At 37.8% G+C, this 14,265-nt stretch overlaps 1 protein-coding gene across 6 annotated transcripts in view; it reads right to left on the reverse strand.

Annotated features, from left to right (window-relative positions):
* Positions 1-14,265, reverse strand: part of unm_hu7910 (un-named hu7910) — a 235,060-nt gene that overhangs the window by 134,141 nt on the left and 86,654 nt on the right. For all 6 annotated transcript variants that reach the window (XM_087985915.1, XM_043689309.2, XM_087985917.1 and 3 more), the window contains one exon: positions 2,042-2,134. In XM_087985915.1, coding sequence (XP_087842041.1) covers positions 2,042-2,134 — 93 coding nt within the window. The remainder of the gene's footprint in view (positions 1-2,041; positions 2,135-14,265) is intronic.

Consider the following 14,265-nt stretch of genomic DNA (forward strand, 5'->3'; position numbering starts at 1 on the left):
TCACCCCTTTCTCACCAAAATACAGATGAAATGTGATAGAATTGTCAAAATGACATCGAACTTTTGTGCTGATTGAGTGGTTTTCACATGAATTTAATATTACAGCTGCTATAATATAATTTTGTGGAAGTCATAATATTTGTTTTTATATTAAAACACATGCATTATATTTTACCAATTGTGGTGTTTAAAATTAAGACAAGTTTTGAGAAGAGTGGATATAGAATATTTTCTCTTGTGGGAAAGACACGACTAGAGATCAATAATATAAGGCAATCACCAAAACAAAATCCTCAAGGGAATTCCAGAGAAACTTCCTACCACAGGGCGTGGTCAAAGGGAATGAGAGGGACATTTAAGGAGAAACGAAAAAATCACATGATGGAAAACAAAAGAGAGTTATAATCGTAGGTATAGACAAGAAATGATGGAAATAGGCTCCAGTACAGCTTAAACATATGAACTGGATGGGTTTAACAGCCTTTATCTTTGCTTTACAGCCTATGTAGGTAATACGGTGTGCCGCACTGACCATTTGTTAGCTCATGGAGATGGCAGGACAAGTTTGTTATGTTAAAGTAATATCAGTTTAAAATATTGCTCCTGTTATGCGTCCCAGAGGAAAAAAAAAATCTAAGGTGTTCAACTTTTATGCTCACAACAAATTTATTAGCAAAACATGTTTACCAAAAATGTGAAGGAATACTTGTGCACAAAACACAAATTTAGCACACAGGTGCAGCAGACAATCAGAAAAGTTCATCGAATGTTGGCCCTTAGTTCAAAGGGGTTGGAGTATACGAATAGGGAGGTCTTACTGTAACCGTACAAGATGCTGGTGAAACGAGGAGGAATTCTTCCAGCCAGAGGGTGGTGAATTGGTGGAACTCATTGCCGCAGAAGTCTGTGGAGGCCACAGTACTGAGCATATTCCATACAGAGATAGATAGGTTCTTGACTAGTAAGGGGATCAAGAATTTCAGGGAGAAGTCAAACGAATGGGGTTGAGAAACACATCAGCCATGATCGAATGGTGGAACAGCCTCAATGAGCCAAACTGCTTAATTCTGTTCTGATAGAGAGGAAGATGAACTCTACTGCAGTAAAATCTCATTGCGTTGTGTTTCAAGATGGCACCAGAGCATGGTGACACTTTGCAAATAAGACAAAAAAAATCACTGTATTGTTATGAGAGACAATAAATCTAAATATTATGATCTAATGAAGTACTCTGAGCAGTTTTGGTCCCCTTATTTAAGCAAAGGTATCATTTCATTGGAGAAAGTTCAGAGAAGGTTCATGAGATGATCCCTGGTATGGAGGAATTGGATTATCAGCAACAGTTAAATATGTTGAGAATATACTCATTGGAGTTAGAAGAATGAGGTGTGATCTCTTGAAACATACAGGATGCTTAAGGGACTCGATGGGGTAAATCCTGACAGGATGTTACCCTCCCTCGAGAGTCCTGACCAGAGGGCACAGTCTTCGAATAAAGGGGCACCAATCATGACGAGAAAGAATTTCTTCTCGTGGTTGTCGGTCTTTGGAACACCTTTCCACAGAAAGCTGTGGGGGCAGAGGCCTTGTGCATATTTAAAGCTGAGTTAGATTCTTGATCAGTTAGAGAATCAAGGGTTATGGCAAAAAAAAAATAGTAATGCGGACATGAGGAATGTCAGATCAACCATGATCCCATTGAATGGTGGAGCAGGCTTGAGGGGCTGATTGGTCTTTTCCTATCTTCTTTGTTCTTACAGAAAGACAATTTGACAAGTTTGTTTAAAGTCTGAGATTGGCATTTTAGCTCATTATACCTTACGCTACGTAGCTGTAGCACTTGATTTAGTTTATACTTGACTTCAGTACATTAGTCACCTTTCAAACTTTGCTTGTCATTTTTAATACACTGAATATTTACTCAGCATTTTATATCCTATACCCCCATTTTAAAAAAAACTACCCAGCACATTTATACTATATTTAATTATTTTTGAGTATCTAATCATATAGGACTTCCTGTAATGGAATCTCAAATTACCTGTTCCTATGTCTGTGTATACAGATGGCTGAATAGGCTCTTCGTTCTTCCCAAAATGTTCAGCAGAAACAGGTCCTTCTGCTTCTTTCAACCCTGTTTTCAAATGCCGGAGAATTTCATCAAACTTATGTTGCATCAAGTCCAGCTTCTTAAAATCATAATACACCAGACTATTTTAAGCATACAAATTGTGCTGTGGCATTTGGAGATGGTTCTACGTTTTACAGCTATCAACTGAAGCAACTCATTAGCACAGCTTGACATGCTTAAAGTATGATCTTTTCACTCATTTCTTAAACAGATTTGGAAAGAATGCTCAAAGGTTTGATTCCATGCAAGAAAAGGTGAAGGAGACACAAATATTCAAACAGTGTGCACAACTGACATTTATGGCAAATTTAAATAATTCTGTTTGAAGATCCAAAGATAAGGAAACTTCATTCGGTTGGCAAAAACTTAAATTCACCAAATAGGTATAGGTAATGCATTGCAAACCTATCCAGTATAGGACATCCAAGCCTCTGGAGAACAAGCTTAAAAAACCTCAACTGAAATCAAATGCTGCAATTTTTAGCCAATTATCCCAAATCATTTAGCTAAAAATAAAATCACGTGAAAGTAAAAACTATGTCTTTACACAATTCTAAGCAGCAAATGCTGTTGACTTGGGTTGTGATTGTCAAAGATGACAACTAAGTATTTTGAGAGAAACTGGACAATGAATTCTCAATTTTTATTTCACTCAAGAACAGATGGGAATGCAAGAACAGGAAACCTGAACCGGTTTACACAGTCATTAAAAATCTGGGAAGAGATAAATGGAAAGGAGGGATGCATTAAAAGGAAAGGGAGAAATAAAGGAAGAAAGGAGGAATTGGAAAAGTCTGTCAGAGTAAAGGCAAATCTAATAATAGATTTGGAAACTGATCACTGGAACTTGCCTTAAAAGATTAATAGTGGATTAGGCAAGGAATGTGCAGATGCAAACTATGTGCTGGAAAAAGAACTGCATAATGATGTGTTGCTGTCTGTAGTTTAGGATACCATTAATTTTGCATAGCTCTCGTCCCAAAATCATTGACATATTTACAAGTTATCAAGTTATCTTATATTGCTAATTCAATACTATCCAATCCACATGGTTTTCTGGAAGGGAAATCATGCTTAAGCAATCTATTGAAGTTTTTTTTCAGGAACTAAAATGAATAAACAGGAACCAGCAAATGCCCTGTGGTTAGATTTCCATAAGGTATTTTACAAACAGCAGAAAGTAAAAGCTCATGGTGTGATCAGTAACCTACTACCCAAGGTATGGATAAAAAATTGGCCAGTTAACAGGAAGCAGAGTAGGCAAGAGTCATTTTCTAGTTGGCAAGATGTATCAAGTGGGATGCCAAAGGTGCTGGGACCGCAATCTTTCAAAATTTATATAAATGACTTGGATGAAAAGACTGAAGGAATGGTTACTATATTTGCTAATGACAAAAGTAGATGGGAAAGCAAGTGTGAATACAACATAAGGAGGTTACAAATTGATGAAGTGAATAGGCCAAAACCTGGCAAATGGAGTGTAATCCGGAAAATAAAAAAAAAGTTAATTTTGGCAATAAGAGTGGCACATTATCTGAATGTTGAAAAATTGCAAACGTCTGAGATGCAGAGATATTTGGGTATCCAAATGAATATATTACAAAAGGTTAGTCTGCAAGTACAAGTCATTAAGGAAGCTAATAGAATGGTATATTTTATTGCCATGAGAATTGAATACAAAAGTAGGGAGGTCAAGCTTCAGTTATAAAAAGTGAAGTACTGCGCACAATATTGGTTTCCTTATTGGAGGAAGGTTACAAGAAGCAGTTCAGAGAAAGTTTACTAGACCAACATCTGGATGAGGCAGGTCAGCCTATGAGGAAAGGTCAGCCAGGCTAAGTTGCATCCACCGGAGTTTAGAAGAGTAAAAGTTAACTTGATTGAAACACAAGATCCAAAAGGGTCCTGACAAGATGAATATGGAAATGAGGTTTCATCCTGTGAGAACATTCAAAGATTAGGGATGACCTGTTCAAAATACAGAGTTGTGTTGTCCATTTAAGAGACACAAGGAGAATTCTCAAAAGGAGGACGAACTTTCGGAACTCTGCTCTAACTGTGTTTCAATGACGTGTCTTTTTGAATTGTTTAAGGCAGACATGAATAAATTTTTAATAAACAAGAGCGTGAAATGTTATCAGAGATTTTCAGGAATATTTAATAAGATTGTGTCTGATCTTATTCTATGAAGAGCATGTTTAAGGGAGTGGGTGGCCTATTCCTGCTCTTAATGCATACGTTAGTACATTCGTATTTTCAAATGAGGCCACATACCCTTAGACACATAGCTACCTTAAAGCGAACCTTTTTTTTTCCAGTAGCAAGTCATTTAGCAGAAGTTCCATTCAGCAGTTTCAATACTGTTAATACATTTCAGCAATTGTACCTTACTATTGAGATCCTCAAAATCTATCCTTAAAAGGCAATACATTCTATAATTAAAGAAACCAAGCTGAGTGAATACAAAGGCTAAACAATTGATATAAAAATGAAATTAAATTTCTGTTAATGTCTGCATAAACTTATTTTGCTTCTGAACACCTGATTACAGAAACTATTGTGTATCCTCAGCATTAGTTTCAAGCAGAAACACAGTTTGGATGTTTTATTGTTTGAGGTAAAATAGAGGAACCAATCACTAATGTTGAAAATGATATTGTGGAGATACGGAATGCTCTTTTCTTTTCCCACATTTTCACTGCTGACGTGCTGACAGAAGCAGGAAATTGTGCCCCACCAGCTGATGATTCTCAGACTATTCATAACAAACAACAGCAAGTAACTGTGACAGTAATGCTATTGACAAAGAAATGGAGACATGTTGGGTGAAAAATTCAGTTTTTATTTATTGTTGTGCCAAGAAAATTAATATTTTTCAAATCTTCTCATGTGGAATAAATGAGGCCCATATAGTTATAGCCATCACAGCTAAGAAATCTATACAAACATTTCACCTGTATTATCTTGCTCTTTTAATTTCCAATCGATAAATGCTGAGCTTTGACATACAACACTGTATATAATGAAAAATTGAGAAATTGTGACCAGAGCTCACAACAGAGATTTAAATAAAACAGTATTTGATGAAAATGGTGGGCCTCAAAAGTTATTTTATTTCTGACTAAGCATATCAAACCAAATCTTGTAAAGCCCTGATAGAATAGTTTGTTAAACTGACAGCAGCATTATATAATACACAATTTGAAAATAAATAAATTGTTATAATTGCTCAGTATGGAAGATGCAGTTCTTTAAATAAACAAACTAATGGAATAAAACTACAAGATGTTAAAACAATTAGTCACACTACAAAATTGTTCCTCACTACCAACTCCATGATTTGAAGTCAATTAATGTCTCAGTTGGCACAATGACCAATAATATTCAGAGAGATTGAGTGAGAAGTTAGCTGAAGGTTTTAGAAGAAGCCATTCTAAAACTTCAACTTACCAATATCCAGATACTGAATGCAGTGTTGAAACTAAAGGTCAGTTTCAGACAGAAAATGTTCGGAAGAAACAATGGAAACAAACCTGTCATTGCTGGCATTTCTGCTGTTCTATGATATATTAACTATTGCTTTGGCTCTAAATAGTTAGTACTGGCACCCAAATACATTCGTTTAACAATACTATTGGCATGATTATGGGAAGGCGGTGGTGTGGTAATTCCATGGACCTAGCAATCCTGAATCTTAGGTTAACGTTCTGGTGACATGGGCTCAAATCCCATCATTGCAGATGGTGGGATGTTAATTCAATAAAATCTGGAATAAAAGCTAACTTGGAGCAACAAACTGCTTTCAGATGCATTGGAGTTTCAATCCATCAGCACTTTGAACACCAAGGTCAAGGAGATTAAAATTTTCAGTGGGGCTATATAATTCTTTCACAAACTTTTCAAGAAATCAAATGTGAATAAAGCTTTCAATAGAACAATACATTTTGGTTTTATCACTTCAGTAAGATAAAAGTCCTGTAATATTGCACAATCAGAAAATTTTGAAGATCACTATGGAAGGCTTGAGCAGTGAGGCAATATAGACAGAGCTCCGAATTAGGAAGGGTGCGGTAACCATGTTGGTTCTGTACTACAGGCCTCCCAACAGTGAGCGGGAGATAGAGGTACAATATGCAGAGGGATCATAGATAGATGTAGGAGCAACAGGGTGGTGATGATGGGAGATTTCAGTTTTCCCAACATTGACTGGGATTCACTGTGTTCAAGGTCTGGATGGAGCAGAATTCGTAAGGTACATCCCAGAGGGGTTTACAGCGCAGTATATCAATAGTCCAACTCAGCAAGGGACCATTCTGGACTTGATGTTAGAGAATGAGCCCAGCCAGGTGGGTGAAGTTTCAATAGGGGATTACTTTGGCAATAGTGATCACAATTCCGCAAGTTTTAGAATACTCATGGACAAAGATGAGAGTGGACCTAAAGGAAGGGTGCCAAACTGGGGGAAGGCCAACTGTACCAAAATTTAGCAGGAGCTGGGGAATGTAGATTGGGAACAGCTGTTTGAAGGGAATGACAGTTCAGGAGAGATACGTTGCTATGAAAATGAGGGATAGAAATGGCAAGATTATGGAACCATGGATGACAGGTGAAATTGAGAGACTAGCTAAGAGGCGAAGGAAGCATACATAAGGTCTAAGTGACTGAAGTCAGATGAAGCTTTGTAAGAATATTGGGAATGTAGGAACAATCTGAAATGAGGAATTAAGAGGGCTAAAAGAGGTTATGAGATATCCTTAGCAAACAGGGTTAAGGAAAACCCCAAAGCTTTTTATTCGTATATAAGGAGCAAGAGGGTAACTAGGGAATGAGTTAGCCCACTCAAGGACAAAGCAGGAAAGATACACTTGGAGTCGGAGAAAATGGGTTAGATTCTTAATGAGTACTTTGCATCAGTATTCATCATGGAGGGGTACATGGCAGATGTTGAGGTGAGGGAGAGATCTTTGATTACTCTAGGTCAAGTCGGCATAAACAGAGAGAAAGTGTTGGGTATTCAAAAAGGCATGAAGGTGGACAAATCCCCAGGACCGGATGGGATCTATCCCAGGTTTCTGAGGGAAGCAAGAGGGAAAATAGCTAGAACTTTAACAGATATCTTTGCAGCATCCTTGAAAACAGGGGAGCTCCCAAAGAACTGGGAAATTGCTAATGTTGTCCCCTTGTTTCAGAAGGGTAGCAGGGATAATCCAGGTAATTACAGATCTGTGAACCTGACATCAGTGGTAGGGAAGCTGCTGGAGAAGATATTGAGGGATAGGATATATATCCATTTGGAAGAAAATGGGCTTAGTGATAAGCAGCATGCTTTTGTGCAGGGAAGGTCATGTCTTACAAACCTAATAGAATTCTTTTGAAGAGGTGACAAGTTGATTGATGAGGGAAGGGATGTAGATGTCATGTACATGGACTTTCGGAAAGAGTTTGATAAGGTTCCCCATAGTAGGCTGATTAAGAAGGTGAACTTACATAGGGTCCAGGGTGTTCTAGTTAGATGGATAGAAAACTGGCTAGACAACAGGAGACAGTAGTAGTGGAAGGGAGCTTCTCAAAATGAGGACTTGTGACTAGTGGTGTCCCACAGGGATCCATGCTGGGACCACTGTTGTTTGTGATATATATAAATGATTTGGAGGAAGGTATAGGGGGCCTCATTAGCAATTTTGCAAATGACACGAAGATTGGTGGAGTAGCAGACAGTGGAGGCGACTGTCAGAGAATGCAGCAGAATACAGATAGATTGGAGAGTTGGTCATAGAAATGACAGAGAGATTTCAATCCGGACAAATGCAAGGTGATGTATTTTGGAAGATACAATTCCAGAGTGAACTATACAGTAAATAGAAAAGCCCTGGGGAAAATTCATGCACAGAAAGATCTGTATGGTCAGGTCCATTGTTCCCTGAAGGTGGCAATGCAGGGCAGTAGAGTGGTCAAGGCAGCATGCTTTCCTTCATAGGACGGGGTGTTGAGTACAAGAGTTAGCAGGTCATGTTATAGTTATATAAGACTTTGGTTCAGCCACATTCGGAAGACTGTGAACAGTTCTGGTCACCACATTACCAAAAGGATGTGGATGCTTTGGAGATGGTGCAGAGGTGGTTCATCAGGATGTTGTCTGGCATGGAGGGTGCTAGCTATGAGAGGTTGAGTAGATTAGAATTATTTTCATTGGAAAGGCAATTGCGGAGGGACCTGATTGAGGCCTACAAAATCATGACAGGCGTAGACAGGGTGGGCAGCAAGAAAGACTCAGTTACTAGGGATCATGAGTTCAAGGTGAGGGGAGAAAGGTTTAGGGGAGATATGTGTGGAAAGATCTTTACACAGAGGGTGGTGGGTGCCTGGAATGTGTTGCCAGCAGAGGTGGTTAGGCAGGAACGATAGCGTCATTTAAGACGTATTTAGACAAAGGGACACAGATCCTTCGAAAATAGGTGACGGATTTAGATAGAGGATATGGATCACGCAGGTTTGGAGGGCTGAAGGGCCTGTTCCTGTGCTGTAATGTTCTTTGTTCTAGCAGCTGTTTTCCCGTTTACTGACATGAAGATCACTGGTTAGGCCAGCATTTATTATTGCCTATCCCTAGATGACCTTATAAGCTGTTCATGAGATGATATTTTAGTCAGTAGTTTATAATCCCACTTCTGAGGCTTACCCAGTAATCTTCAGACAGCTAGACAACTCTTTCCCCCTCCCCATCTATCCTGATTCTCTGCACACCTCACATGTTTTAAAGGTGAAGCCAGAGACCCAAGCTAATTTTATTTAAATTGGCCCTACTTTCAAAATGTAATCTGGGATAGGGATAGAACATAGAAGAATACAGTGCAGTACAGGCCCTTCGGCCCTCGATGTTGCGCCGATCCAAGCCCACCTAACCTACACTAGCCCACTATCCTCCATATGCCTATCCAATGCCCGCTTAAATGCCCATAATGAGGGAAGAGTTCACCACTGCTACTGGCAGGGCATTCCATGAACTCACGACTCGCTGAGTAAAGAACCTACCCCTAACATCTGTCCTATACCTACCCCCCCTTAATTTAAAGCTATGCCCCCTTGTAATAGCTGACTCCATACGTGGAAAAAGATTCTCACTGTCGACCCTATCTAAACCCCTAATCATCTTGTACACCTCTATCAAGTCACCCCTAAACCTTCTTTTCTCCAATGAAAATAACCCCAAGTGCCTCAGCCTTTCCTCATACGATCTTCCTACCATACCAGGCAACATCCTGGTAAACCTCCTCTGCACCCGTTCCAGTGCCTCCACATCCTTCCTATAGTATGGCGACCAAAACTGCACACAATACTCCAGATGCGGCCGCACCAGAGTCTTATACAACTGCAACATGATTACAACTGCAACATGATGCAGTGGGAAACTGAACAATTCTGATGAAGAGATGTAAATGATACTTTCATGCTATGCAAAGTTATGGGGCAAGGGAGAAAGAGAGGGACAGTGCAATAGTGTGCAAACAAAGATTTATAATGTCTTCAAATATTTTTCTGGCATTTCCTCCAATCACAGTATCAGAAAGACAGACTGCTTCAGTTAACTTTGCAGCTACTGCAATATCATGATAGCACAGTACAAGAACAAAACCATTTTTAAAACTATCAATCCAAAACAGCCCAAAATTAGCACCAATACTCAAAGAAAGCTTCAGATTGAGGTTACAATGGAAGAACATGAGAACAACAAATTCTCATTACCGTGTAAGTTGCAAATTAGTTGACAAACTAGGGTACAGTAGGTCTTCATTCAAAGCTATGGTTGCATCCCTAACAATCATGACTTTAGGTAAAATGACCAAGTGAATCATAGGTCGCTTTAGACATCGCTTGTCTGGAAAAAAGCAAAGTACGGTACTACATGAAATAGTGTAGTCCTGGCTAAAATATTTGCAAAAAAGATCAGCAAATATAAAATGAACGGTAGTTTTCAGACCTTTCTCACCGAAAAAAGCTTGAAAGAACCAAATCGAAGTGGTAGTCATTCCTTAATGTCTACAATCAAAACATTTAAAATAAAATACATTTTATATAGAAACACTACTGTAAAATACTGACCAGGGTCCATTCAATGGATAAGATTGATGGGTACAGGGAGCAACTGATAACCAGAATTACTCGCATGAACCAAAGTCTGACACCAGATGGAGCCCAGGATTTCAGTGCGAGATCAGGACAGGAACCAGAAGGGGAGCAGAGAGGTAGACCCCAAAGATGAGTCAGGTAAAAACAGAATCCACAAGCACTAGATAGTTTTTATTTGGGGGAAGGGGTGTAGGTTTATGCTGGTGTGGTGACTGTGGGAGGTCAAGGTCAAAAATTGGGTGGGGTAAATAAGCGAAATGGGAGTCATTCTGGAGTTGGAAGAATCTTCAGTGGTAACAACATAGAATGATTGAAGAATGGCAATTAGAAGTGGGTGCAAAAGGTACTTTAGGACTGAAATTGGTGGCTGAAGAACAATGGAAAAAGGTCTGTAAGGCAAGCAGGCCACAAAGCAGGGAGTCAGTGGCAAAATTCCAAAGAAACAACGAACAAAATTGAAGAGATAGATCATGAATAGCAAGATACATTATGTTCGTAAGTGCTGTTTTAATGAGAATTGTACATACTCATACACAGTAAATTTGGGAAAATTCACAAAAAGAAGAATCACTGGATATTTTAATAAGAATTTGATTTAAATCACCACTCAGACTGTACATAAATTAGATTAACTGGTACCAGCTTACTAACGAGAAGCAATATTTCCTTTGTAGTATTCCACAGATTCATCTTTTTCATTAGTAATGAAAGCTATTATCAAAATGCACAAAACTAAATTTAATCTAACAAAAATATATTTCAACTATCAGTTTAAGTGGTTCAAGTTAAAGGCACTAAAATGAATTTAAACCTCACATACCCAATAGAGTAAACACTGTTGAGATGATCTACTAGATTGTCACAGTGCAGGTCAACAAAGGCAGTAGCTCAAACAATATCTCATTCTTTTATTTCTTATTCCCCTTCTTTTCCTTCTCATTATCAATAGTTTTAACCTTGAGAGATTTAGTGGGTTCCTTTTTATCCTTCACTGGCACGTTTTTTGCCACTTTGAACGTATTAAAAAGCTTTTTAACCTTCTCTTTCAGTGACTGAGGTTTTTCCTTTGCTTTTACTTTCTCAACTTTATTTTTTTTCTCTTTTTCAGATTTCTTTTTCATCTCCAGCTTTTTCACAGGCTTTTCCATCTTCAGTTTTCCCGTTTTCAGCTCTGCCTTTTCTTTCTGTACTTTCTTAGACTTCTCCTCAGCAGCTCTTTCAGACTTTGGTCTTTTAGCTTTCTTCTTTGTTTCAGCTTTCTCTCTCGCCTTTTTAAGCTCTCTTAATGCTTCCTTCACTTATTATTTTAAAAGAAAATCAAAACAGAAGTGATATGCTGTACATTTGGATGGAACATTTTCACTCAACAGAAAAAGTCTTGTCTGCAGAGTTATATAAAATTACTCCATTATATATATTACCAAATGGAGAAGGTGTGTTCTAAATCAGAGTGTTCTCCACCTAACAACTTCTTACATTTTTTTAAATTTGGAAATCACATTATAACAAATGCATCATGAAAAATTCTGTCGTTACTGCACTGTGGGAGGGGGAAGTTCTAATATGACTGAATTCAAGATGCATTTTTATTAGATTACTAATACACTGCCAAACGGTTGTAGTCAAGCTGAAGGTAACCCTCTGTACTTTGGATTGGAAATTTATGTAAACCCTAAAAGGTGCAGATGACATGTTTAATCATACTGACTGGATTAATATCAAACAGTAAAATTGTAGGTGTTGTCCTTTGAAAGCTTGGAAAGAATATTTTGAGTAAAGTATGAAGAAAAATTGGTGGTGAGACTACAACTGCTTTCTGGGCGTACGTGCTCACATCTTGCAGAAATAACCCTGCTCAAACTGTTTTAAATATGAGAAATTAGCCAAAACAGTTGTTCATTGACCTCCAGCACTAAACTAATAATCTTACAGCTCTAAAACACACTGATACTGGCATGCATTCATGCAGATATTATCTTTGCAGCAACAGTAATACACCCATTTTGCACACATACACAAAAACCTTTCATGGCTGGTTTCGTTAGGAAGAGCAGGTGCTCCATAAGAAACACCATATATGAAAGCAATTTAGTTAAACTTGGTTTTTTAAGAAAAACATATTGCAATTAACCAAGTAAACTGAGTGTCTTAAATCAATCTGACCTTTCTCACAAAATACATGTATTTTGGTTGAAGATGCAATTAGGAATAGACACAGTACCCAAATAAAGTACTGCCTTTGGATCATTTGCAAGTTTAACTGTCATCTAGCTGTACTGCACTTTGATGTATTGTAACAGAGTGAGAAATGCACAGCTAAAGTAATCTTTTAAGCAGGTTGTTAGTCAAGACCATAAAGACTATTACACTGCAGAGATGTTTGGAGTTATTACTATTTACAAAAACCTTACCACATGCAAATTAGATATAACATTTGCCAATTTTGTAACAGGGAGTACACTTCCAAAAGGAGATGATTGTAAAGCACATTTTTTTTTTTTAAGAAAAAGTGTCCTGAATTCATGCATTAAGCTTTAAAAATGGTTCACTTGCACACATAGTAAGTCAAACCAGGTCCTGCTAATCCATTCAGCTCATCCCACTGCTCGACTCAGGCTCACAGATATTCCAAAGTTGCAAATCTAAAATGCCTAAATTTTATAATATCTCAATAACTGCTCAATCTTGCAGAGCAGAAATAAACCATTTGGCCAGGTTGTCTACATCAGCTCCCAAGTGGGCAATTTACTCAGTGCCACTCTTCCCTCTGTACATTTTTTTGTCAAGTTTAATTTTCCTTTGAAAGTTTTAATTGAAACTACCACCGAGCGTGATAGAAATAGTTAAGCACTCGCTATGTGAAAAGTTCTCACCTTTGTTTTTGTATCTTTCACCAATTATTTTATACCTACGCCGTTTCTTTTCAATCCCTTCATGAACGGGAACAGTTTTTCCCTGCCTACTCCAACCAGACCACTCAATTTTGATACCTCAATCAAATCTCCCTCAGCCTCTCATTAAATTACAGAAGTCCCTTTTGAGGCCATTTATCAAAGCTCGCAATATCAACATTTCCTCTGTACATCATATATTCAATTAGTCACTTCAAACAATTCTATAGATATGATCACATTCTGCTATCAGTTCACTGACCCATTTCAATATTCTTACATCAAGATATGCTAGTACAGACAAAAAAAAGTAATCTAACATTTCTTACAAGCCTACGCCCACCTCTCTAATATATGATTGTCCTGAAATACTTCTAGGTCTTTGAGCCAAACTATATAATGCCACTGGACAATGTTTAATAGATTACTTTTTGCAGTGAAGAAAGATTTAATCTGTATTTGAATGCTGTGGAACCCAGAAATATCCCATTTACCAACATTTGGCCCAGATCCCTCTAAACAGATTTCAGTATTCTATGGGCTTTGCTGATTACTGTTCTGCATTAGTTAGATATATTGGACACCAAATCTTCTAAACTCAAATCTCAACTTGAACTTGAGCTATTTCAACATTATTCTGAGTGCACATGTTGCTCATTTTCCCTTTCCGTTGTGCTTGGCTGCGTTAAATTTCATCCACTTATTTTCTGTCCACTTTAGGTTATTCTACAATTTCTAGAATCTACTTCATATTAGATTTGGAATGGAAGTCCGAAATATTCACAAATTGAAAATAGAACATCCAAATACCACTCCATCCAACATACAATACTGCTTCCATTCTTCCCAAGGTCAAAGATTTTTTAAAACCTGGTCAAAGTTTTTTTAAAAAAATTATTTAAAGTTAAAATATCCACAGACAAGATTTATCCCAAATCCTCTGATGTTTTAGCTCAATAGGTGTTCGCATATAATTTTTATCAAATTGCTTCCGGAGATGCAATACATAATGGGGTCTACTAAATACAATTTCTTGAAAAACACAGATGGGTTAGGATCATATCAGTCGGAATTCAAGTGGCTGCTTTCACCAAGTTCTTATTTTATGGGTGACCT

This window comes from Chiloscyllium plagiosum, unplaced genomic scaffold (genome assembly GCF_037043375.1).
Source record: "Chiloscyllium plagiosum isolate Xiang-an unplaced genomic scaffold, Cpla_swu_hap1 HiC_scaffold_4, whole genome shotgun sequence".
Classification (NCBI taxonomy): domain Eukaryota; kingdom Metazoa; phylum Chordata; class Chondrichthyes; order Orectolobiformes; family Hemiscylliidae; genus Chiloscyllium; species Chiloscyllium plagiosum.